Raw genomic sequence first — 24122 nt, forward strand, 5'->3', positions numbered from 1 at the left:
AATAATGTTATTATTTTTATTCGCGGCATGTAATTTCGGCAATTACATTTTATACACATTTTTAACAGTAACATATATGTAAAAAACACCATTAAAGATTGCGTGGTTAAATTTAAATGGAAGTGTTGTATTCATGACCATACGACTCTCTTGAACAATACATATATTCATGGTTAAACTCTCTAAATTGTAAAAATGGCAACAGTATTTTAATTATGTATATACGTGCATACATACAGGCGGATCTATAATATGTACCCCGTGTACGAGTATATATAATATATTATGCCTAAAAAATTAGGTACATACACATGGTCACTTATTGTTCTCAAGATCTTTGATGCAACTTTTCATGTAATCGTTCATGTTTGAGTAATAGCCGAGAGTGTCGTAAACTATTTCACGCAATATGTTTGGCCACTCTTTGTCCAAAATTTTCAACTTTTCAATGGATTGCACGGTTTGTTCGATCGCACTTGAAAAAAAAATCTTTCCCTTGTGCCTCCAGATGAGATCTTCCTATTTATTGAAAAAGTAAAAACAAAATACGTACATATGGTTTTTTTTTTTTTTTTTTTTTTTTTTACGAAAAAATATCCAAATTTAGTATGAAAACGAACCTGCGTAACGTAATTCCTGCGCCACTGCAAAGCTTCCTTGGATACCACACTCCTTAGCGTCGAGTCGCAGCTGAATAAAAATTCTTTGGCCGTCATCTGCTCGCCAGTGTGCTTTTGTACTCGTTCCAAGCGCAATCGGTGCAACAGTGGCTGCAAAAGGTCATCAGGCAGCGCCCACATGACGATGTCTACCAGACCAGAATATTCTTGATTTGCCGAAAGCATGTTCTCTTCCGTTATCTGCATTAATAATAACGCGTAAACGATGAATTAATTGTTACGCGTCACATAAATCGTCATCAACATGCCGGTCACCGATGTCCAGCCGTGTATAAAATACAAAACGTATAATACATATACATATTATATTGTTATTTGACTTTGCAATCTAATGGTATGGTAATAATGTATGATATAATTAATAGCATATATATAGTACAACTAATTAAATGACAAAAATCCTACTTGCATGCCGTTTATGGTGTGCAAGCCCCAGTGGCCTAGACGAAAAATCGCGTAGACGATCCAATTCTTGGTCATAATGGGATTGCCTTCGGGCTCAATGTGAATCGTGCCGAGTCCCTGGGCTTCGGCAAGTGCGTTCAATTGGCCGACGTGGCAAATGTTTGTTTCCTTGAACTCAAAGTTAACGGCGTTGGGAAACTTTTTTTTCAACTTGTTCAACACCACGGCGATCGAGTTGAAGTGCACGTAATTGAATTTCACCAAGTTTATTTCGTTGGCCCTGTCCCACTGCCTCGGCGAATCGATGAATCTCAGGGCTCCCTGACCATACACGTTCAAACACCGACCAACGATTTCCAACAAGTAATCGCCTCCTATGGACATGTATAGTAATATGTATATATTCGAAAGCTACCGTAAATGAATAAACAAAAGCGCAAAAAACTCGCCTACCCTGTTCCCTGTTCGGAATCGGGAGCGGCTGAAGCAGCGGAGTTGGTGGACTGGTGGTCGGCGAGGACACGTCGCCGCCGCGCTTGGCTCGAGCCGTCGCGGCCCTGTTGCTCCGGTAGTGGACCGTTGGCTTGTTCCCGAAGGGCGCGCTCGTCACCCGGGCGACCCCGCTCGACTTGGACCCCGTCGAGCTGCTCGAGTCATCCACGAGGGACTTGTTGCCACTGTCCAAGCTACTGCTCTTCGAGATCGAGGACCGATGGCTCTCCCGGCCGGTCCACCGGCCCCCGCGACCCCGCCCGCTCGCCCCGTCCTCGAGGAGCTTCGGGCAAAAGTCGAAGCTGCCCCTCGACTTGACGCTCTCCCCGTCGGCCCTGGCGGCGACCGAGTGCCCCGACGACCTCACCAGGTGGCTCCGCAGGGCGCTCTTGAGGCTGCGGTGGCTCTCCGACGAGGACTCGACGTCGGAGCTGTCGGACGACCGGCAGCCGCAGCAGCAGTCCGACGCGAGGGCCTTTCCACCGCGGCTCTTATTGCCGGGCGGGCGTAGCTGCTGGTGGTGGTGGTTGCAGCTCCTGGTCAGGTTGTCGATAATCGGGGCCAAGATGGGCGGCAGCTTAAAGTCGAGTTCGCTCGGCCGGTGGTTGGTCCCCCTGTGGCCGCCGTCCGACACGGAGCTTCGGATGCGGTTCGGTTTCTGGTGGTGTCGGCTCCTCGGGCACCTGCTCCTCGATTGCGCCACGCCTCTGGCCGACCGCGTCAGGATGGAGCTGGACAGGTCGACGGGTTTCGAGGTGGCCTTGCCCGGATCCTCGGCTCCCTCGCCCTTTGGTTTGCCGGGTGATAGTAGCTGGAGGCAGGTGGTCGTTGGGCCGGGCTGTTTGGTGATGTTTGTTGCCTCGTCGTGGCGGGGCCGGACGCCGCATACTTGGGCGCTGAGGTCCAAGAAGGCCGAGTCCGATTGTTCCTTGGCGGTTCGCCAGGCGAGGGCGTTTTTGCGCACCTGCTCGTTGACCTGCATCGCTGACAGTACCTGTAGGTTGGGCAGGTACGACACGAGGAAGGCGACGCAGTCGGGCGTCAGGGCCACGGGGTTGCCGTCGAGGGACACGACCCTGATGAACGGGGCCTTCGTCACGCTGCTCATGTCCTCGATCTTTTTTATTTCGTTGTTGCTCAGGTGCAGCTTCTGCAGTTGCGGGGTGTTCTCCAGCCCGTGGAGTTTCCTTATCTTGTTGCGCTTGAGGTTCAGCTCCCTCAGGGATACCAGTCCCTGGAGATCGGCGCAGCCGACGCTCCTTATGTTGTTGCCCGCCAGATTGAGGACCTTCAGGAGACCCAACTCCTGGAGGCCGCTCACCTGCGTTATTTGGTTGCCGTGTAGATCCAGAACCTCCAGCCTCGACAGCTTCTTCAGGCCCTCGATTTTTTTAATTTTGTTCTTGCCTGAACAACCATGTGATTATTTATTAGTAAGGGTGGAGTGAGTCATGTGAAATTGATGGCGATTACCCATGAGCAGGACCCGAAGATTTTCCAGCGGGTCGAGGTGGCAAAACTTGTCGATTTGATTGTCGTAGAGGTCCAAAAAGACCAATTTGGTGAGGTGGGCGAGGTAACTCTTCTCGATCCTCGTTATCGAGTTGTGCTGGAGCGATATCAGACGGAGCTTCGGCTCGTCGACTATCCAAGGAAACGTCGTCAGAGCGCGTTTGTCCAGGCATATTCGGTCGGGGTGCTTCTCCCTCTCCAATAGACTTCGGCTAGCAACCACAATTTTACTTTCCCCGGCCTGTTGAAGGGTGACGACCTTGCAACTGTCGGCCCTGTCATTTTCCCCTTGGCAGATACCGCTCGTTGAACTGCAAGCACATAATATACTTAATACACGTTATTCAACTACCGTTGAATCTCAGGTAGCGGCATTTTAAATATCATCATTGTATGCATGTATACACTTATTGGTTCGACTTTTGCGAATATTAAATGCGTATTTAAAAAAAAAAAAATTATCATGAAAACCGATCATTTGAATGAAATTAACGCACAAGTACCTGAATATTCTATGGGAATGATTATTGGGGTTTCTAAATGCTGTTATGTTGGGTGTGGTTGGCGGTAGATCGACCAGGTGCGCTCGATACGAGGATTATGATGTGTACTTATTATTATTACACCTTAGACGATACGATCACTTGTTATAGTTCTAAACCGGGGAAAGGCGTTTTTGTGCGCTTTATAACCGACGGCAAACTGAAACAAAATTCAAGTACCTCGTACTCGTTGATTGTACCTACGTTTTACGCGCGCTCGAGACGAGAGAGGACAAACATTTGTTTGAAAATAATCATGTACGTGTACCCTCTCGGTTTAGTTGCACAATTTAGTTGTCACGATGATCCAAAGTATATAATACTTTTCGACTGTTAAGTACACGGCAACCCGGGGATATTGTGTATCGAATCAGTTGGAAAACGCGGAAAAAAGAAAAGAAATCGCGAGCGGAGGAGGCACACACGAACGGAACAATATTTAATCGATCGCCTTTGGGGAGCGCCGCTGCTCTCTCGTCGTCGCTGTCGCAACGCAATTACCTACTGCGACTTCCGCGTACACCCATTTACATGCATATTTACAATGGTAAGCGTGTATATTATAATATACTTACTCGCACAAAATATTTTGAAGTTTATAATTAATTAGTATATACGGGTTCATTATACCGATGGAAAAAAAACAATTCTTTTAATCTCTATGCGTTTCAATTGTAACAATTCAATCTGTCCACCTGGTTGTTGGTTTTTTTTTTTTTTTTTTTTTCGTTAATAATTTAATATCCTTACACGGTAATTGATACATTATGGCTTATTAAAAAAAAAAAAAAAAACATTTTTTTAATTCGCAACCACCGTACCTAAAACGATTTCGAGACAATGAAACAAGACCTATTTCAGTAATTGAACCAAACAATACTTATGGTCAAAAAAGTCTACGGACCCGAATATGCCTTAGCAGACGTAATAGATTTTGAAGTGTAAAAAAATTGGTTTGAACCTCATTGGTATATGTGATGGACAAATCATGTACAAAACATTCAGTGGGTATTGGCGCCGTACAGATGACGCTTTTGTGATACGAAAATTAATATTTCTTTAAATACCCAATACCGATACTCACGGTTATTATATCAACGTCCTAAAAGGTACTTATGACAAAATCTCTTTTTATATATATATACGTTTTGATGTACGTTTAATTACACGTCGATCCTGAAACGTTTCAAGAACAAATAGTACTATACGTATGGGTATCGATCAATTAACATATGTAATTTTTAGTGCATGATCCGAATGTTAAATTATTGTAAAATTTTGCCATTTTGAACACATGGAATGACACTAAAAAATAAAAAGTACGATTGCATTGGCGATATATACATGAAAGCTAAATTAAATAATCTTATGAAAATGAAACATTTCATAGGATATATGATACATTTACGTAACTTTTTACTGTGCGGGGAAAAATGTTAGTCGGTGAAATTTAGTTAACTGAAAATAAGTTTTTAAAAAGCCAGTACGTAAATCCAATGACATAATATATTGTTGAAAAAAAATTTTTTTTTAATTTTACAAATCCGCAAAAATCTATGAATATCAGCTATCAGTGTACGATGTAAATTGTATATATGTATATATATACATATAAAGGTATTAAACTATCTCCTCTCACGAGGATATCTTTATTGAAAAACATATTTCTTACTTACCTCTTTTTAGATTCCCCCCATCTTCCGTCTCTTCTTTTATAATATATACGCGTCTGTAGGTATATATATATATGATCATACATACCGGTTTTCTTGGTTCTGGTTTCCTGCAATGACTCGGCATCTTGTCCGCCGCGATGTTGGCAACCATTAGATCAAACCACTTGTTGAATTTCGCCTAGTTATCCTTATTGTTTATTTAATTACTACTGTGTGTGCGCGTGTGTGTATGTTACCCGATGTAAAAAGGTATATAGGGTATAGGTATGTATTTGTACAAATTTTTTCAGTCAAGAGAGTACATAATGTATGAATCTCAGAGTTGATGAATTAACATAACTCCGTATGCACACTACCATTGTGAGAGAGTACAGTTTTGTTTTTTCAATGTGCGCATCTTGAAGCCAATAAATAAAACAAAGCAATACCGGCCGGATCGATCCACTCGGGAGATTTGGGAATCCGAAATATCGATCATCATCGGCAAATAAGTTGAGAAGGAACATGGCTTTTCTCAAATCACTGTTTGTAGGACTCTTTTACGTTGCTGTCATTCTTGCTGCAATTGCTTTTATTCCCGGAATTCCTCCGGATGCCACGTTCGAACAATACAGGTATATCCTTATTTATTATTTGTGCATAAAAAAAGCACACACCAGCATGGACTTTATTTTCTTGTTTTTATTATTATATAATTAAATCCTGGATTGGGTAGGATTTTTCTGTTTTCCCATTTATCATGGTACAATCATTTTGATACAATTAGTTAATTTTTAGTCTTTTGGTAGTTGCTCGCTTTACTGATATGTTTGATATTACCTAAATAACGCATAATTGACCGAAACGACCATGCGGTATGCATATACATATAATATATAGTTATTACTTAAATTAACAGACAAAAATTTTATCAACAGCATTGTTCCAGCTAGAGAACTACCCAAAAACTTGGCGCGCAACGAGAAGTTAAATAATGTTGAAATTTTATTCCAAGGCCAAGTTAAGGGTCCCGAAGCATTTGCATCTTATGATGGAGAACTTTATACTTCTGCCCAAGGAGGTTACGTTCTTAGGATAACTAACAATGAACTTGTACCTGTTGTCAAGTTTGGACAAGATTGCGGTGAGTTATATTAAGTATAGCTCACAGACTGTAAATCAAATTAAAAATTTACTCAAACTGTAATGTAATTCCTGATTAATCTAACTTATCGAAACACGGGTGAATTTTTTTTTTTTTTTTTTTTTATTTTTAGTAAAATTTTAAAGGAAATGTCTTTTTGTGACCTGCAGATGGATTATGGCAAGAATCTAAATGCGGTCGGCCTCTAGGACTTAAATTTGACAAGAAGGGCAATCTATACGTAAACGACGCTTACTACGGAATTTTCAAAGTTGATGTGAAAACTGGGAAGTATGAGCAACTTGTTGATAGTAAAGATCCCATCGAAGGAAAGAGACCCATGTTAATTAATTCATTAGATATTGCGAGTAACGGTGACGTTTATTGGTCAGATTCTTGTTCTAATTTTCATCTTGAAGATGGTGTTTATTGTATAATTGCCAATCCGTCTGGAAGGTTTGTACAAAGAATATTTAATATAATTTACTAATAAAATAGATAGTAAATTGGTACACCCCTCACCTTCAAAAATATTGCAGTCATATTGATGTTATGTTTTTATAATTATAGATTGATTCGATACAATGCTGCAAACAAGAAAAATCAAGTTCTTGTCCATGATTTGGGATTTGCCAATGGCGTCGCCTTAAGTGAAGATGAAAGTTTTGTGATTGTTTCAGAAACCTTAACATCACGTATTACTAAATACAACTTGAAGGGTAGTAATGCTGGTAAAAGTGAGATCTTTGTAGAAGGTCTTCCAGGCATGCCTGATAATATACATTCAGACACAAAAAATGGATATTTGATCAGTTTTGCAGCCTATGCAGATTCACAAAATCCTATACTGCCGCAGTTTCTGATACCTTATCCCAACCTCAGACGCTTGGCAGCAAGACTTCTCATGTTGTTAGAAGCACCATTTAAGTGCTTACAATCATACTATCCAAATTATTTTACTGAGCAATTTATTCATTTTGTGGGAGGATTTGAAAGCATTATCTTCATAGTTCCAAATGTTGTTGTCGTTGCAAGAATGAATAAAAATGGTGAGATAATAGATGCAGCTTATGGGACAAATAGGAAAATGAGTGGTATTACTTCAGCTTATATACATGATGGATTTTTATGGCTTGGTTCTGATCACGCAGAGTTTCTAGGTAGAGTACCTCTGCAACAAGTTTTTCCTGATTTAATTGCTCCAAAACTACAAAATTACAATGCAAATACTAAAGAATCCAAGACAGACAGTCCTCCAAAACCTATGCCTACACAAAAATCGGATTCTGCAACATCATCTTCTAAAGTGAAAAAATCAAAATCTGCAAAAGCAGATACAAAAAAACCCTCAATAAAATAATTTATATACATCATTTTATTCTTTGTGTTAACAACGAACACTTATACAGAAAGTGATTACACTTGTGATTTAACTGTAAATTGTTTTTGAAAAAAGCGTACTGTAAAATGAAAATATTTTTTATTAAAAAAATTTTTTTTTAAATAAGTGTTATAAAATAAATGGATATTAAAAAACTTTTTTTTTTTTTTAAAGCAGACTTCTTTACACTGTATAGTAAGTAATAACTTGAAAAATTCCAAATATTACTAAAAAATTTTTTTTTTTTTTTTTACAAACATGAAGTATTAAAATCTATTGCCGAGTAACAAATAACAAACTTCGTTACATAGATTAGTAAAAATCGTCTGTTTTTAATAAAGTGCTCACTTATTAAAAACAAAAAACCACGATTTCCAACTTTTTTTCACCATTCATAATTTAAAAAATGAGATGAGTTAAAATTTATACCAATTTACATACATGTACATACGTATACATACACTGTCAAAATTGTTATGTACTATTTATAAAACGACTATACTTTTATGTTACATTGGGATATAACAAAACAATACACTATTATAATTAACATCAAAGGTGGGAATATATTTTACAACATATTTTCATTAAAAACTTAAAATATTAAAATAAGAAATTTTTATTACTAGTCATCAGAATTAGCTTTCTTGGCGTTTTCGTTTCTGTGTGGACTATGGCGGCGCTTCATACCTTTTCTTCCATGACGACCTGAAAAAAATACAATTTGAAAAAATCTTTCTTAAAACACTAATATATGAATTTGATTGGATAACATTCATCAGTTTGTGATTAATTTCAACTCAGTAGAATCCTAAAGATCCTTCAGTATTAGCATGGCAAATCATCATGTGAATTAATATTGACAGAGTTAGTTTATTAAAAATAAATTCAAGTACCTTTGTCACGCCAGTTAAATTTGTTATGATTCTTCATTACTTTTATTTTGTTCCAATAGGCATCTTCTTTTTCTCCTTCTAATAAAGTACAAGTGACGTCAGATTCACTTATTTTTACCTGCAGACAAAGTATTTTTCAACAACTTATCTTAAAAGAAAAAAGTTTATGAATGTTTATACAATATCAAAATTACTAACAATATTTGAATCTAGTTGTTTCAAAAACTTCACTGCTGCGTTTTCTCCATCCAAACGAACATATCCTTCAGTACTTGAAATATTAAAATCAACAAATGCCACTTTACAATCCAACTCGGTGAATTTTTCCTTAATATTATCTCTTTTGATTCCCTTTTTTATGTTAGATATGTGCAATATACAACCTTTAGGAAAAACATTTTGAGTATTCTTTTTGTGATTTTTAGATCCCTTAGACTGCAACATCATAATTAAAAGTACATAAAAAATTAATAAAATTCGGCATATTTAGTATATTAAAAAATACTTACATTTTCACTCTTATTCTGTCGTTTTTCTTCCTTTTCTTTTCCTTTGGACTCTACGTAATCTTTGCTGTAATCATACAAGTTAAAAATACCAATTAACTTTAATAATAAATTCAGTTTGATGTAGAAAGTGATATTTTAATTAAACTACAATGAAAATGCAATTTGTCTACTTACAGCCACATTTTAATTAATTCTGTGTCTTCATATTTGATAGATTCTTGACTCATGAAAGTTTTGGCATCTTCCACAGTTTTGAATAATACTAAAATAGATCCTTTGAAAAAATACTCTTTTCCTTTTTTGTACTTTCTCATCTGGAAAATATCAATCATTGTAGTGATGGCAATTTTTTTGAAGAAAAATAATATCAAGTACGTTAGAGTAATAATATTTACAATTATATTTTCAACGGCATTTGTGCTTTCAAAATATTCTTGGAACATGCTAATTTTCGCGTCAGCGGGAAATCCTTTCAAGTAAATTGTTCTTGCTTCCTGGTCTTTTCTATAATTTTCATCGTACGTTGGCAAGGGTTTATCTAGTGATCTACGGATTTTCTTCCTGTCGTTTGATATCTCAATCAGATCGCTATCTTCCAAGGCTTTCAAAATAACTTGGGGATCCTTACTCATAGAGGCAAGCATCTTAAAGTTCAACATAACCGACATAGGTACCCAGCCATCGTCTAATTTGGTTTGTTCAATGAGAAATTTGTCTCGATGCATGTTCACATCTCCAAAGTAAAACTGTTAAGTGACAGAAGTATTTTAGTAGTAATAGGGTATAGTATTAAAATTATAGACACGAGAATGATGCGCTTGTAGAGTTTACGTTATGAGACTACTTACCTCGACTTGTTTACGAATTCTGGTGAGCATTTGATCCGAGGGTTCCTCGCTCACGGGAGCTTTACTTGGCGTTTCCGTGGCCTCGGTTGCTTCCTCCGTTACATTGTTTTCCGGAGTCTCCACTTCTGCCGAGTCCTCTTTAACCTCTACGCCGGCTTCGACATTTTCTTCTTTTTTATCGAGGTTATCTGTAGATTCTGCCATTTTTTATATCACGTTTGCTTCTCGAAAGCTATAATTTTCATGAAATGAAAGGACAATTGTTAATAAATATCGAATACTTGTAACATCAAACAAACCGTAGCAATTATCAAATTTCTAAGCACGTGCATTCGGGGAGATTTGGTACATACCCGTTAACCCGTTTGCCAAGTAATTTGTAAGCACGCGGTAGTTACTCTGCGCTCCGTTCTCAATCAAGGGTACTTATAGCTACATGGTTGGAACTAGGGGAGTGAGGTGGGGCTAAGGGCGTAGGGGCGCAGGATTGGGAGAGTCCAGAGTCGGAGTCCCATAATTATTTTGGGACATCGGCAGATGCAGCCTTGCTTGGCGGCGGCTACCCTTACTAAACCCTTAAGGGTGGCCGCCATGGCAGTCCCTCGGCGCGTAAAATTGAACTGCGAAATAGACTTTGCGCAATAAGTATAGAACGAGCCAACCTGTCAACATCAATTAGTAATCAGTTAATGTTTCTATTCTGCTCGGATAAAGTTCACCCCGTTACATAGGTATTGGGCAGGAAAGACCGATGCGTAACCCATTTTCTCGGTCTTTTCTTATTGCTATGCCCATGTTGACGGGTCGAACTTTATCCGAGCAGAATAGAAACATTAATTGATTACTTGGTTGACAGATTGGCTCGTTCTATTTTGCAGTTCAATTCGGCGAGATTTCATTATATCTCAGTACTGTATCGGTACTCTAAAAATTATCAAAACTATCGATACTCAATCTTTTTTTTATTTTAATTTAATTTAAAAAAAATTTTAATTAAATTAAAATAAAAAAAAAGATTGATAGAGCTTCAGTCGTTATGTTTTAAACCTTTTTTTTTTTATCTAGTAACCAGCACAATTTTTATAATTATTACATTACACGATTACGTAGGATTGACGTTGAGTAAAAATTTGTACGTGAATTTTATTTTTACTTACCTTCATCTTACTATTGAAACTTTTTGACGTCTTTTGACAACATAAATATCGAAATGTGGAAAAACAAAAGGAATCACATTTAAAATAAAGTTTTTCATATTTTCGTAGTATTTTTAATTTCCGCGGGGCCGGGGCTACTCGTGAGATCCCGACTCTTTCCGGAATTCCGAACAGCTGATCATCACACGTAGCTTTCAATTTTCGCCACTAATAGCATTTCACACGGATACTCAGCGCTAGTGCCGCTAGCGTTGAGTAGCCCACTTCCCAAGCTTTCAGTAATCGTCACCTTACGTGAATCCTGACGGGTTTTCGGCGCTGGCGTACCCCGCAAGGAACCCAACTCACCCAACTGTCTGTTTGTGTTCGATTCTTTTATCTTGGCCTTTCTTTCCGGTCATCTCCGTTGTGTGACTGCGCGGCCCGATTTTTAGCTCCGATTAAATCTTATTCCATCTTCCAAGATGAAGATTTACAAAGATATTTTTACAGGTAAATAAAAAGTACATATTTTAAACTACTACCCTAATCCTATATTTTTCAACACCTCCCTAAATCAATATTAGTTTTCAAATCTTACTTCAAAATTTTTCCTTTCCTAACCCAACGTATCTTCAATGTCACTTACCATCACCTCTGCTGTTTATAATTGTATTTTTTAACTTACCTTTTTTTTTCTCCAAATTTTTACATTACGATCTAATGGTAATTAGAATCATGTACTACTACTACTACTACTACTACTACTACTACACTACTTCATTACCTGTCACTAATATTTTTGGGGATGCTTATTTGACACACTGTAACACTACTTGTACATTTTTATTGCAACTGAATACCGTGCTATTCTTATACTTATTATTTAATGTTGAATCTATTTTATTCCTTTGCATTAAAATTCTTATAAAAATTTCAGGGGACGAAATGTTTTCTGACACATACAAAATGAAACTTGTTGATGATGTTATATATGAAGTGTATGGCAAGGTAATTTATTGTCTTATTACATTTTTAAGTAAGTTTTTTTTCAAGTTTCATTATACAATATTGACTTTTAGGTTGTTACTCGCAAGTCTGGAGATGTCAAAATTGATGGTTTTAATCCATCTGCTGAAGAAACTGAGGAAGGAACAGTCGAAAATGTCGAATCTGGTGTTGATGTCGTTTTGAATCACAGATTATGTGAAACCTATGCTTTTGGAGACAAAAAATCGTACACGCTTTATCTCAAAGACTACATGAAGAAGTATGTTCACCTTATTTTAGTTTTTAAAGAATCGTTGAGTGGTTGACTTTTTTTTTCCAAGTCTAAGTTTGTGAAATTTTTTAGACTAGTGGCAAAATTAGAAGAAAAATCACCTGATCAAGTAGACATTTTCAAGACAAACATGAACAAAGTAATGAAAGATATATTAGGTCGGTTTAAGGAACTTCAGTTCTTCACTGGAGAATCTATGGATGTTGATGGACTTGTAGCTCTAATGGAATATCGTGATATAGATGGTCAATCTGTGCCAGTACTTATGTTTTTCAAGCATGGCTTAGAAGAGGAGAAATTCTAAAGCAGTTTAAAATTGAAACAATCGTGAATGTGAGTAAATATATATTTTTTTTAATTCTAATGCAAGAAATTCGTTAAGTTTATAAATTGACTTTGATTTTATTTTTTTTCACTGTCACGTAATCAGCAAACTTGCCTTATATGCAAGGTTATCGGTTGTCCAAAATTCCATTTCATTGATAATTTTTATTCTCAATTTAACTTTTAACACTTTCAATTGTTGTGAAAAAAATTATTAATTTTAATAACACGTTTACAGATTAAATGAACTGCTGACTGTAAAAAAAATCAGGCAATTCCATTGAAAGCAAGCCACAAGTATTTTTTTTGGAATGTGTTTTATACTTCAACATCATTGATATTTTTAGAGGAATTTAATATATTGTACGTGTCCAATGGTACAGTTAGCTCAGAAAAATTTAAACATCATGATTATGAAAACGTTATACACCGATATTTGAATTCTCATGCCAATGTGTTCATCTTTTTTGAACTATATGGGAAAGATGAAATAAGAATTAATGGTTATCAGGTCGGCGAGCTATCATTAGCTTTTATAAAAATTAAATAAATTAAAAAAAACATTTGTCCAATAATTTAATAAATTTTTTAAACAATAACCAAGAAATACCTTTTATATAATGAGACCTTGAACAAGATTTTTTGTACAAGTAGGCAAAAGAACTTGTACGTTGAATCAATGCGTTAGCGAATATTTTTTGAAAGTTGTTTTAGTTTAAATCATATTTATTGTTTTTGCAAACTACGTGGAAATAAAGTAAATATAAAGATTTAAGAAGTAAATTTTTTTCTTTCATTTTATTGTAACATCAAGACTAAAATATTCAACACATTAGCTCCACATTTTTTCTGCAATTTTAAAATAATTTTCACGTGTCAACAAATTTCACCATTTACAGTCTTAAAATGTCAAACTCTTTTTTATACATTTCATATGGTAGTTAGGTATTTTTCTTACAATATATAATTGATTTTTTTATTTTTCATTTAAAACTCTTCATCATCTCAAGCTTCTTCAAAAATATCACTAAAATGGTTTTGTCAAATAATAACTTTTGGCAAACAATTGCGTAATATTTATAATTTTTTAGAAAAACGTTAATAATAGTCTATTACAATCGGTCATCATTCTAATAAACTTACAGTCTTAATAAAAGTTTAAAATACTATTATATTCAATTATATTTATAAAACTATAAACTTAATGAATAAGTAAAAGGCTTTACTCAATGTAACACTTGAGAAACAATGATATAATCTACACGGCAAATTGATCTTGCCGATTTTGTCGACGGTCACTTTGACAATCGATTAGTGTCAAAGTAACTAAGTATAACCGTGGAATTTTTAATGCTGGAAAACAGAGTTTTCAGCTATACAGCTGGATTATGCACTTTTTCGTAAACTTATTTAAAGTCCAAAGTTAAGATAACAGATAGTCGCTGTGCCCAAAAATATACACAACGAAAAGCACATTGACAGCAGCATAATACGCATTACGCATCGCCTATTCGCGTGTGCGCAAATAATTTAGTAACGAGGTGTTACAGATAAAGGAGTACGTGAGGGTGTGTAAAATGCCGTTTACAAAGCAACGCAAGTAACTAATCGAGGGTGAATTTTGGGGGAATTTTCGAAGCGTTTGTAGACTCTATAAGGACTACGATGACAGATCGGAGGGGGCTTCAAGCATATTGGCGAGAACATCTTCGTGGGGCGGTTCACCAAGTAGCTGTAAGAAAAATCTGTTTTCGCTGCACTTGAGACCGATTGAGCGAAGCGCGGGCAGTCTGAGCAAAAGCTTGGCGAAGCGACCAGACTCGTCGGGCCGGTGTATCCGCAAATACTCGTCAAGGGCCGTGTAGACCTTCTCGCGCAGCGAGTCGATCTCGATGGGGGTCTTCAGGTTCCGCACCTCCGGGTTAAACAGGATGATGGAGCGCAGGCAGCCGAGCTCCGTCTTGTCCATGCGCATGCTCTTCATCTTGTGGACGAGCTCGTTGACGATGCGCTCGAAAATGGACGTGACGCCTGCCTGCTGGGCAAGAGTCTTGTGAAAGATGAAGCCCTTGGCGATAACGATACCATCCTCGACGTCTATCGAGCGGTACGCAAACGCAGCGACTAACAACTCGTTCCAGCCAGAGCGTAACAAGAGCGCCTGATTCTCGAGGGGCAGGTTCGTGAAGTGGGGCACCCGCCTCGCCCACTCGACCATGTGCCGTGCGTGCATGTTGCCGATTTTATTGGCGCCATACTGATCGTGCGAATTCGACTGCTTCTCGCATAGTTGCTCAAAGCATCGTTCCGCCTCGAGAAACAGCTCGATCGGCATGTCCGCGTGAACCGTGGCACCAGGGATCCCGCCGCTGCTGCTGCTACTGGTACAACTATCGGCTACAGTATCGTGACCGTTGGCTGGACCGGGCGCTGCGGCAGCATCGCGCTCACGCTCTTTCGTGCGCTGGCGCTCCTCCTGAACGGCTTCGCGCTTCATGCCCATTGTCAGGCACTTTTGGTAGCGACAATACTGACAGCGGTTTCGCTGCCGCTTATCGATCAGGCAGCGCTTCTCTTCCCGGCAGGCATAACTCAGATCCTTTCGTACCGTTCGCTTGAAAAAGCCTTTGCAGCCCTCGCAACTGTGCACATTACAAAGAATGTTAATGTCAAAAGTAAAAGATATAAACGTTATCGGTAATTAAAGACCACAACTTGCCGTCCAGGCATTACCTGTAAACTCCATAGTGCTTGCCACTGGCTCGATCTCCGCAAATCGAACATAAGTGTTTGCTCCCCGAGAGGGGATGATTTGGGGGATAGGGCGAAACCACTCCACCTTTGCTGTGATTACCAGGCGAATTGCTAACTAAGTTAGTGGGACAACCCATATTCAAGGACCTAAAATTCATAATTATTATCAACAAGATGAAATGTATATACCAGTTCTGGTAAATTTTTATAAAGATACCAGTTTATTGTTATTAATAAAAAAATTCTTACCCAGGGCTATTTGGTCCAGGACTGAAATTTCCAGTGTTCATTAAATTAGCTGTATCAGGTTTCATTTCAAGTGGACTTTGAGGCCCTAATGAACTCATTGATAAGTTGCTGCCATCAAGACTCAACCCTTGAATTATTTTAAAAAAATAATAATAATAATAATTTTTCTAAGAGAAACGATTTTCAATTATCATTATTTATTGTAGTGTTATTGAAACGTCATTTTTTCTCAATTATAGCTTTGATTGCAAAACTTTATTAAATGCTCAATAGTTGCATGCATCAAAATTTATGTAAAATTAGTGAATAGTTCACATTATTAAGAAAATTGATGTTTCAAAAATTAACTGTATAAAATATGAAAATATGTATATTTTTGAGACTAACCTCTGTCAGTGGAGTCCATCATCTTTGCTGCTTCTTAGAAAACTCTTTTCCACCAAAAATTTGTACCAGTCAAGAGAATAACAACAATCTATGTCTACTGTTACTCTGCAAATCAGCTTTAAAAGCCATATAACTTACTTTTTTCTATCAAGAAACCTGAATTATTAGTGAGATTTGAGTAAGATGTTACTTTTTCGTGTTATTAAGTTTGTTTTTCCAAAGAGAACGGATGCTTTGCTACAAGCATCAAGTATTATTAATGTTGATAATTTTTATAAACCTCCTCAAAAATTCATCCATTGGGCCACTATTACCATTTAATCCTCACAAACTTTAAATTTACAAATAAATATACATGTACAAACAATCATAAAAAAAAAAAAAGAATAATGATAATGGTTTTAATTATCAGTGAAAGTGGTGTCCTTGATGCTCTCTAGGGAACTCGGACATCCGGATTGCGATGGAGCCCCATGATTTTGAATGCAAAATGGAACACCAAAACAACATAAACACAAACATAAACAGGTGTACAAGGTATTTATACACTTAATATTTTATCATTCTATTGTATTGCACTGACACTTGGCATTCTTGACAGCAGCAGGAACAGCCAGTTAACACTTTACGCTGGATGACTCGTCGTACGAGTTAAAAAGAAAATAAATCTTTTCCCACCTGACGGCCTTGTGCGCGCCTACATCTCTCTATATATATTTATATATGTTACATTTTTTTTTTTGACGCTCTGCGTATTATATGTATATGCTCGAGGATTTCGGACTGCTCGCTCCTGACCGCGGTCCTATACTCCAAAAGTGCTCCAGAAATCGTTAAATAACTGGGTTATGGATAACGGTGAAAAACACGAAACAAGCTGTTAACCGTGCGTTAATCTTGGCGATGACTATGTTACCAGGCGTCGTTATAAACGTTGTTTTACATTGTCCGCCGTTTGTTATTTATAACTTTAGGTAGATAAATTATCTAAAGTCGACCGCTTATTAACTCTCATATTGAGATTGTGTTTCTTTTTTTTTTTTTTTTCTTCTACTCCAACGTTTATACACAGGTGTACTCCTGGGGCTTTTACGACTTTTGTGCTTTGGAATGTGACCGCAGCCATGCTGTTTGCATTCAAGCATGGCAAAAGGTTTGTTCCAGTAACACTTTCTGACAACGTACTGACAGCTTAAACGTGTCGCAAGGTGTCGTAAGACGTAATTAAGCGTTACTCGAACACACCCGAAGTCATGTTAAGTCGGATCGGGATCGGATCGTTCATGGATTGTCGGACGTGATGTGTGTTGCAGACTTGCAGCCGGTGCACTTACCTTTCATTTTCATAAGTCAATACTTAGGTATATGTGTAGCGTTGGTATACATAGTTATATTGCGCGTGAGGATAGACGGCAAAAGGTGCGTACCGATATATGCTTATTATTTGTTGTAACATATATTTGTTAAAGAGGTGCGAGCTATAGAACAAAAAGACTATATAATTTGCACGCTTTTGCAGTTTGATACAAAGTAATGTGCCGACATCGGCGGAAGAGAGAACGAGTAGGCGAGTACACTTCCAGTATTCAGTGTTACCTCTAGTCCTCTACCTGGCGAGGGCATGGCATGGTATATTATATATTTGCATTTAAACGCTGATTACACAATTACTGCTGCATGGAAGAGCGAGCTTACGTTACACGTGTCCTCAATCCTCGACAGTTTTAAGAAATAGTATTAAAGAGGAAAAAAAAAAAACCACCAATGATATAAATACAAGGTGATGCTGCAATCCTCAACTCAGTTCAGTATTCTGTCTCTTGCCTTTATGTAAGTACGAACCTATAAGCTGTTGTACTTATCAGCTCCCGTGTATAGTTCTATTCTGTCGTCGTCTTATCATTATCAGCATCAGCAATTTCAGCATCGTCGTCGTAGGCGCTGCTGTCTCCACCACCTACCAACGAAACACTAGTTTTATACATAGGGCTATACTAAACTTGTTGTCACTAATTTTTGGATTCCAATTGTCTGTAGTATTCTTTTTTTCTCACGTCTCGTTTCTACGTCCAAGCTTAGCCCAATTTGTCTTCTAAATGAAACTCATTAGCAAAGTTGTTTGTTAATTCAGACACTCAGCAAAGGATGAGGAAAGGACGGGCCACTACCGCCGTCTTTTTCTTTCGTTGACCTCGATAGTATTCGCCGCGTGTTGTGCATTTTTTTTTTCCTGTAATAAGTATTTATCACTCGGTCCGATAATACATATAAGTATACGCGTATGGACAATGGAGGCTCGTGCCGAAGAATTTGTGGATTTCCTTGCCGAGAGGAGAAAGGATAGTGACATCATGTGGGTCTCAAGATTCACCAAACCTCTGCCTGCCCATAAACTCGCGCCCGAATTAGTTTATAATAGAAAACGGGCCATCGAAGCTGTTCTGGCTGATTATAAAATTAAGGCACTCATCCAGTCCCAGGCAGCTGCCAGAAATGTTCCTTCATCCACTGTGGTCTCAGAGGCAAAGAGTATGTTAGAAGAAATGGCCAGTAAATCACACTTGCCCACTGTCAGGTGGATAGGTAAAAAGATTTATCATTCTTTCCCTGCTCACTTTATATTATTCTCTAGTGTCGTTAAACTATAACGTTGTACCTTATTATTTTGCAGGCTTAGTTGTAACAAAAGTTCTCAAAAGAATCTTAATTAGTATTCGAATAAACGATAGTATACTTCATAGTCTGAAAAACCAAATGAGCTTTTCTTCTGTTCAGTATGTTTATTTGCCTACCCATAGGAGTTACTTAGATTTTATACTACTTTCTTACATTCTCTTCTCTTATGACATGGCTCTACCAAATATTGCCAGTGGAATGGATTTTTACAAAATGAAATTCGTTGGGGAGCTGTTAAGACATACTGGAGCTTTTTACTTAAAGAGATCTTTTTCGTCTGATCCCCTTTACAAAGAAGTATTTCGTACTTATGTCAATTCACTAGTGTCAAACAGCGACAGAGCTATCGAATTTTTCATTGAAGGTACTAGAAGTAGAAGTCAGAAAACTTTACCACCAAAATTTGGTAAGCAGTTGACCATGTTTATTTATTTTTTCATTGCACTTATAAATATCCTTAGTTTCTGCATGTAAAATAAGGTAAAAATCAAGGCGAGAATTTTAAAACTATCCTATTACAAGTTTGTCTTTTAACCATAGAAAACTAACACGTGTTACCGTGACCCTACTTCGAATATAAAATATCACTACGCGCCAATATTTATTAAAATTAGCCTAAAAGTTTTTACATATTAAATGGCCAAATAAATTTTAAAAAAAACCCCTCTAGTTTTATTATTTTTCGTATCAAAATATGTAATGAATATATCGAGTAATTTATTTCTTGTATTAAACGTTATTCAGAAATTATTGGAATAAAAGTAATCGAAGATATTTAATTTATTGCCTATAGCTTATTTATTTCGTGCATAGGAGTTTTTCAAAGACGTGTCAGATAAATAACCATTGACACAGTTCATAAAGTAACAACGTATGATAATTTTTGTAATAAAAAACTAAATTCATCATCCTCATGTGAAAACTAGTATAAAATTCGTAAAAATTTCTTTGTAAAAGAAATTGCAATTTAGAAAATATAAAAATACTGTAGCCTATCAATATAAACGAAATTTTATAAATTATACTTAGCCATCTTATGGAAAAATTCACATAGTATTGATAACTTTATGTCGGACAAATTAACGTTGACCATGCAAAAATCTTTTGAAAACCCACAGCTCACGGACCACTCATTCTTAATTATTCAGAATCAAATATTGACACTTCCATAGTTATAATGGTGGTATGATGTAACGTCCATTACGTAACTTTGAGCCATAATATTTTTATACTTCATTTTTATGATCGTAAATGATTTTTACCCTTTTAAAAAATACATTTATACTGTCTGTTCATGCAGATATTTATTGATAGTATGTGTATACGCGCAAAAAAACGTACGCAAAACTGCGTATATGTACAACCTACGCAAAATGTCATCAGAAATGACTCGCTCGCTCAAACTGTTCAAAAATAAACAGTTCGTTTAAGTACTGACGGAACAATTTCCAATCGCATGTATGTGAAAAATTTGCATGTGCGGATTTATTTTTATTTTTTTGCTATTAAGTTTCGTTCGCAAAAAGTCGGTAGTACATCTCGCGTTTTGCGTACCGATTCGTGTATTTTTCTCCGTGAGTGCCTTTAAATACACCATTCAATTTCTTAACTAAGTTAGTGAAAAAAAAAAAAAAAAAAAAAAAAAAAATAGAAAATATTTGAAATAATAAAAATTGACGTTTCAGGACTTTTGTCGATAATTCTAGAAAATTTGCTCAAGAGCACCGTGTACGATTTACAATTAATTCCAATAAGCATTTCGTATGACAAGCCTTTGGAAGAGCTGCTGTTTGTCTACGAACTGTTGGGAATTCCAAAGCCACCAGAATCGACGAGCGGATTATTCAGCTCGTTATCCAAGCTACTTGATTCTTCCACGCATGGACACGTCTACGTAAAAATCGCACCACCGATATCGGGACGGGATTTTATCAACATGAAGATGCGGAGGCAGAGTGCCTTATCCCCAAATTCAAGAGTACCTTCGCATGTAACAAAACAAGTTGCATATGCTGTAATCGATCGCCATAAACGGAATACCGTTCTTACGCCGTTTAATCTCATCTCGTTACTATTTAACGAGAGGATGTACTCGTATCCTAAAGAACCTTATCTTTTCGATGATCTACTGCAGGACTATTCTTGGATCAAAAATTTTTTTGTGAAAAAAATTAAGGCTATCGTCAATCCACCTGCTTTGAAGTAAGTCATTCGTTATAATAAAAGGTACCATAAAAATGAGTGCTTTAAAGGTGTTAACAAAATTTTTATTGCAGTGTCGAAAAAAATAGTATGGAAGAAGATGCAGACAGAAACGAAGTCTTGGAGTCCCTGGAAACGCATAAAGATTTGATAGAAGTCGATGCCCAAAATAATTTGAAATTAAAAAATAACCCAGCAAACTTTTCACAAGTACAAGGTTTTAAAGGCCATGCATTAAGCGATAAAACGTTAAGAATTGCCGTGCCAGTGATCAATCTAATGATCTATGTTAATCCAGTTTTTGCATACCTATCAGTACCTGCATTGGCAGCTTTGTGTATTAATCTATCACCTAAAGGTATATCATATTTTTACCATCCACTATTTTTCTCTTGTTTTATTTATTTAGTATGATTACAAATTACTTACAGAAACAGCAATAAAACGATATATGAGTTTGAGGTCACTGTTTACTTCAGAATTTGCTTTACCCGCCAACATGAGTGAGCCAGAGTTAATTAAAGAATGGGAAGAGATAACTGGATTTCTTACAGATAAAAGCTCCGAGTATTCACTTGTAAATAACAAAGAGTTACATTCACTTTTGTGTAACTTGCTCACACCTTTTATTGTTAGCTTACACGTAGCTTGTAAGACAATTTTAGAGGTAATATACATTTTCTGGATTTTAATTAGTCATCATTAATTAACGTACGCATTGATTTTTTTTTTTTTTTAATTTTTAGTGGAAGGATCCGCTTCAATGCCAAGAAAAAAATATTATAAAAGAATGCCAAAGATTTGTTGAAGAATCGCTTTACCAAGATGTAGTGCCTATCAAGCACCCATATTCATTAACCTTAGATGTTTATGTATCCTTGCTGTCTAGTCTTGTTGCGTGTGAATATGTTACCCTTGATGAGCAGGGATTTTACAAACCAAATAGAATAAATATGGAGACGTTAGTCCTAGAACTGGATAACATTTTAAACTCGTGTTCGAGTGTGTCATATTTGGATAACCATTCATTGTTCATTCCAAAAGATATGCCAAATTTGCTAGCTAAATTATAGTTGTCCTAAGTTTTGAGTTCTAAGTCATGTTTTCTTACAACACGTATGGTATTGCAAATAAATCGACATTGTTATACATTAAAAAATAAAGTTGATTTATCTTATTCACCTGTATCCCTATTATTTTACAATATGATTGAAAAATGTATTAATATTAAATGATTAGTTTACGTAGGTAGATTCCCTATTTAAAATGTGTCACGTGTACTTATTCTTCTAAAATTGCAAAACATGCGATATTTTTTTTACAACTTCAAAATTAAACATCAATGCTGTATTTCAATGATTGATAAGTGAGGTAAAAACTAATGAATGGTGTTTTTAATAACTTTGCTACTAAATAATTATTCGACCTTTTTAAAAGTGGCTACTATATCAGAAGAGCAGTAGATAGTGTCTTGCATGTCCGAAAAATAATTGACGGCCTTCCAGTAATGTCAACGTCCTATATTACAGGAAGAGATTTTCCTTTTATTTTATTATTCCAGTATTTTTATTGAAACATTACAAGTACGCGTTGTATGTAAACGACGTAGCCCGTACTTGATTGGTATTTATGTTTTCCAAAAATGATTGAATTTAAACATTCATTGTTAGTTTGATCGTGGGGTGCCTGCAGTCATCTTTAATCTTAATATTATTCTGGTTAGCTGAAAATATCTTAATACCCTATATAGTTACGATTTAGATAATTTTAAGGCACTTTTCATCTGAGATGATTCCCAGATCATCAGTAAAATGTTTTGTCCCTTCCGTAAGTATACGTAATATATACCTACATAAATACTTTTACTGATGTCTTTATTCTTGAAATTCGAGATAGTGATGTGAGTCATAAGTTCAACTAGTCACTCTGCTGAAAGTGCTGAGACCAACAGTTTAAATCCACCATTTTAAGCACTTGTAACTTCCAACGTTCATCTTCGACTAAAAGTGATAAACAAAAAATTTGTTGAACATGAAGTTTTTGCTAGCAATCTATCCTGCATCAGTGTTGTGTTTATTGTTCGTTTGTAGCACTGCGGATGATGATAAGAATGGTGTGTGGAGTTTTTCAAATCAACATGAATTTTCATTGCTATGAATTTTATTGAACAACTCTTGATCGATAATATTTTGTTCACAGGTTTACAAAGTGTACAAAGCAAAATTTGCGAATGCATAAATTACGATTGTGGCTGCTGTGCACAGTTATATATTAGAGACATTGTCGACGGGAGATGTAAAATAACTTTGTTTTTTTTATCACAATTTTGTTGAAATAAAATATTTTTTATTTTATTCATTATACCACTTTTTTTAGTGTGCGCTAACTTTTCGTATTTATCCGAAGAAATCGGCGCTTCTGCAACCGTGACTTACAACAATTTAGTCATTATCAATGAAACTATTTCCGGTAAGCATTGACACACTATACTGAATAACGAATTTTTTTATTTTATTTTCTTTGAATGCGTAGGTTGCGTTTGAGCCAATATTATGCAGAGTATAAAAATATATCTCAAATTTCAGCCAGAAATCCACCGAGGCTCTGTACACCCCACATAGATGAAATAAAAATGTACATTTGCTTGCGCTTGTACAATATGAACTATACCAACGGTTTGTCAGGTTGTGCAGAATTGGATATCGACTTTTTCCATATTTTACCTCTAAAAAAAATCAATCTTGGATGCTTTGGCCATCACCACTCAAGGTATTTTTGGAATTCTATTTTGAATACATTTTACATCAAAGATAAGTTAGAGCAGCACAACAAACAACCAGATGTTGTATTAATATAAGAAGCTATTACTTTTCATCTACATCCAAAATTTTATTTTCATATGTTATATTTCGATTAAGTTGTCGATTCGATGTAATTACGGAAAACTTGTTTTTCCTCTATATTAAAAAATTTTTATAAATAAATAAATCATTCAGTATAAAAAATTACATTTGATTCTTTCGTCGAAAAAAAAAAAAAAAAAAAAAG

General features: G+C 36.4%; 7 protein-coding genes and 1 non-coding gene across 10 annotated transcripts; 4 read left to right on the top strand and 4 right to left on the bottom strand.

The window, feature by feature from the left end:
• Positions 1-315: 315 nt before the first annotated feature.
• Positions 316-3464, bottom strand: LOC106637078 (uncharacterized). Its single transcript, XM_014349710.2, has 6 exons — positions 3442-3464; positions 3051-3400; positions 1539-2984; positions 1086-1459; positions 621-860; positions 316-519 (listed from the first exon to the last, which is right to left on the bottom strand). Exons 1-6 carry the CDS (start codon positions 3462-3464, stop codon positions 316-318), a joined length of 2637 nt encoding a protein of 878 aa, XP_014205196.2.
• Positions 3465-5437: 1973 nt separating this feature from the next.
• On the top strand, positions 5438-8089 carry LOC106637146 (adipocyte plasma membrane-associated protein Hemomucin). 2 transcript variants are annotated; one of them, XM_089591333.1, is made up of 5 exons: positions 5438-5571; positions 5712-5921; positions 6225-6430; positions 6601-6886; positions 7001-8089. In XM_089591333.1, exons 2-5 carry the CDS (start codon positions 5812-5814, stop codon positions 7788-7790), a joined length of 1392 nt encoding a protein of 463 aa, XP_089447459.1. In that variant the 5' UTR covers positions 5438-5571; positions 5712-5811; the 3' UTR covers positions 7791-8089. The 2 variants fall into 2 exon arrangements, with proteins under 2 accessions (XP_089447459.1, XP_014205300.2); XM_014349814.2 differs by lacking the exon at positions 5438-5571 and having other exon boundaries at positions 5594-5921.
• A 3-nt stretch (positions 8090-8092) lies between these two features.
• Positions 8093-10602, bottom strand: La (La autoantigen-like). 2 transcript variants are annotated; one of them, XM_089591335.1, is made up of 8 exons: positions 10364-10427; positions 10065-10296; positions 9612-9962; positions 9391-9530; positions 9217-9280; positions 8906-9142; positions 8708-8825; positions 8093-8519 (listed from the first exon to the last, which is right to left on the bottom strand). In XM_089591335.1, the coding sequence occupies exons 2-8, from the start codon at positions 10266-10268 to the stop codon at positions 8437-8439; spliced, it is 1197 nt and encodes a 398-aa protein (XP_089447461.1). In that variant the 5' UTR covers positions 10269-10296; positions 10364-10427; the 3' UTR covers positions 8093-8436. The 2 variants fall into 2 exon arrangements, with proteins under 2 accessions (XP_089447461.1, XP_014205302.2); XM_014349816.2 differs by having other exon boundaries at positions 8094-8519; positions 10418-10602.
• Positions 8585-8664, bottom strand: LOC111642966 (small nucleolar RNA U6-53/MBII-28). Its single transcript, XR_002759624.1, has one exon. It is a non-coding gene; the product is annotated as a small nucleolar RNA U6-53/MBII-28 (small nucleolar RNA).
• A 961-nt stretch (positions 10603-11563) lies between the features above and the next one.
• On the top strand, positions 11564-13405 carry Tctp (translationally controlled tumor protein). The gene is made up of 5 exons (XM_014349820.3): positions 11564-11713; positions 12141-12211; positions 12283-12470; positions 12555-12815; positions 13045-13405. Exons 1-4 carry the CDS (start codon positions 11686-11688, stop codon positions 12784-12786), a joined length of 519 nt encoding a protein of 172 aa, XP_014205306.1. The 5' UTR covers positions 11564-11685; the 3' UTR covers positions 12787-12815; positions 13045-13405.
• Positions 13406-13618: 213 nt separating this feature from the next.
• usp (retinoid X receptor ultraspiracle) lies at positions 13619-17075 on the bottom strand. The gene is made up of 4 exons (XM_014349815.3): positions 16197-17075; positions 15810-15936; positions 15540-15707; positions 13619-15448 (listed from the first exon to the last, which is right to left on the bottom strand). The coding sequence occupies exons 1-4, from the start codon at positions 16216-16218 to the stop codon at positions 14467-14469; spliced, it is 1299 nt and encodes a 432-aa protein (XP_014205301.1). The 5' UTR covers positions 16219-17075; the 3' UTR covers positions 13619-14466.
• Positions 17076-17473: 398 nt separating this feature from the next.
• On the top strand, positions 17474-22208 carry Dhap-at (dihydroxyacetone phosphate acyltransferase). The gene is made up of 7 exons (XM_089591523.1): positions 17474-17615; positions 17716-18779; positions 18868-19278; positions 20558-21074; positions 21149-21432; positions 21506-21741; positions 21821-22208. Exons 2-7 carry the CDS (start codon positions 18485-18487, stop codon positions 22145-22147), a joined length of 2070 nt encoding a protein of 689 aa, XP_089447649.1. The 5' UTR covers positions 17474-17615; positions 17716-18484; the 3' UTR covers positions 22148-22208.
• A 767-nt stretch (positions 22209-22975) lies between these two features.
• Positions 22976-24058, top strand: LOC106637150 (uncharacterized). Its single transcript, XM_014349818.3, has 4 exons — positions 22976-23187; positions 23274-23369; positions 23451-23543; positions 23660-24058. Exons 1-4 carry the CDS (start codon positions 23106-23108, stop codon positions 23929-23931), a joined length of 543 nt encoding a protein of 180 aa, XP_014205304.2. The 5' UTR covers positions 22976-23105; the 3' UTR covers positions 23932-24058.
• Positions 24059-24122: the final 64 nt, after the last annotated feature.

This window comes from Copidosoma floridanum, unplaced genomic scaffold, assembly GCF_036245765.1.
Source record: "Copidosoma floridanum isolate Cflo_tuat_1 unplaced genomic scaffold, Cflo_Japanese_pri ptg000013l, whole genome shotgun sequence".
NCBI classification, from domain to species: domain Eukaryota; kingdom Metazoa; phylum Arthropoda; class Insecta; order Hymenoptera; family Encyrtidae; genus Copidosoma; species Copidosoma floridanum.

Bases quoted from the DNA above. Each gene is read 5' to 3' on its own strand.
- LOC106637078 (XM_014349710.2), bottom strand. From the start codon at position 3,464: ATGCCGCTACCTGAGATTCAACG. The intron at 3,401-3,441 runs GTAGTTGAATAA...ATGTGCTTGCAG, and splicing joins CCGCTACCTGAGATTCAACG to TTCAACGAGCGGTATCTGCC. The intron at 520-620 runs GTTCGTTTTCAT...TTCAATAAATAG, and splicing joins GCAGGAATTACGTTACGCAG to GAAGATCTCATCTGGAGGCA.
- LOC106637146 (XM_089591333.1), top strand. From the start codon at position 5,812: ATGGCTTTTCTCAAATCACTGTTTGTAGGACTCTTTTACGTTGCTGTC. The intron at 5,922-6,224 runs GTATATCCTTAT...TTTTATCAACAG, and splicing joins GCCACGTTCGAACAATACAG to CATTGTTCCAGCTAGAGAAC. The intron at 6,887-7,000 runs GTTTGTACAAAG...TTATAATTATAG, and splicing joins ATTGCCAATCCGTCTGGAAG to ATTGATTCGATACAATGCTG.
- La (XM_089591335.1), bottom strand. From the start codon at position 10,268: ATGGCAGAATCTACAGATAACCTCGATAAAAAAGAAGAAAATGTCGAA. The intron at 9,963-10,064 runs GTAAGTAGTCTC...GTCACTTAACAG, and splicing joins GAATTCGTAAACAAGTCGAG to TTTTACTTTGGAGATGTGAA. The intron at 8,826-8,905 runs GTTAGTAATTTT...CTTTGTCTGCAG, and splicing joins AACAACTAGATTCAAATATT to GTAAAAATAAGTGAATCTGA.
- Tctp (XM_014349820.3), top strand. From the start codon at position 11,686: ATGAAGATTTACAAAGATATTTTTACAG. The intron at 12,212-12,282 runs GTAATTTATTGT...ATTGACTTTTAG, and splicing joins TATATGAAGTGTATGGCAAG to GTTGTTACTCGCAAGTCTGG. The intron at 12,471-12,554 runs GTATGTTCACCT...GAAATTTTTTAG, and splicing joins CTCAAAGACTACATGAAGAA to ACTAGTGGCAAAATTAGAAG.
- usp (XM_014349815.3), bottom strand. From the start codon at position 16,218: ATGATGGACTCCACTGACAGAG. The intron at 15,937-16,196 runs GTTAGTCTCAAA...AAATAATTCAAG, and splicing joins GATGGACTCCACTGACAGAG to GGTTGAGTCTTGATGGCAGC. The intron at 15,708-15,809 runs GTAAGAATTTTT...TATGAATTTTAG, and splicing joins CCTGGACCAAATAGCCCTGG to GTCCTTGAATATGGGTTGTC.
- Dhap-at (XM_089591523.1), top strand. From the start codon at position 18,485: ATGGAGGCTCGTGCCGAAGAATTTGTGGATTTCCTTGCCGAGAGGAGA. The intron at 19,279-20,557 runs GTAAGCAGTTGA...TTGACGTTTCAG, and splicing joins AACTTTACCACCAAAATTTG to GACTTTTGTCGATAATTCTA. The intron at 21,075-21,148 runs GTAAGTCATTCG...TTTTTATTGCAG, and splicing joins GTCAATCCACCTGCTTTGAA to TGTCGAAAAAAATAGTATGG.
- LOC106637150 (XM_014349818.3), top strand. From the start codon at position 23,106: ATGAAGTTTTTGCTAGCAATCTATCCTGCATCAGTGTTGTGTTTATTG. The intron at 23,188-23,273 runs GTGTGTGGAGTT...TTTTGTTCACAG, and splicing joins TGCGGATGATGATAAGAATG to GTTTACAAAGTGTACAAAGC. The intron at 23,370-23,450 runs GTAAAATAACTT...CACTTTTTTTAG, and splicing joins AGACATTGTCGACGGGAGAT to TGTGCGCTAACTTTTCGTAT.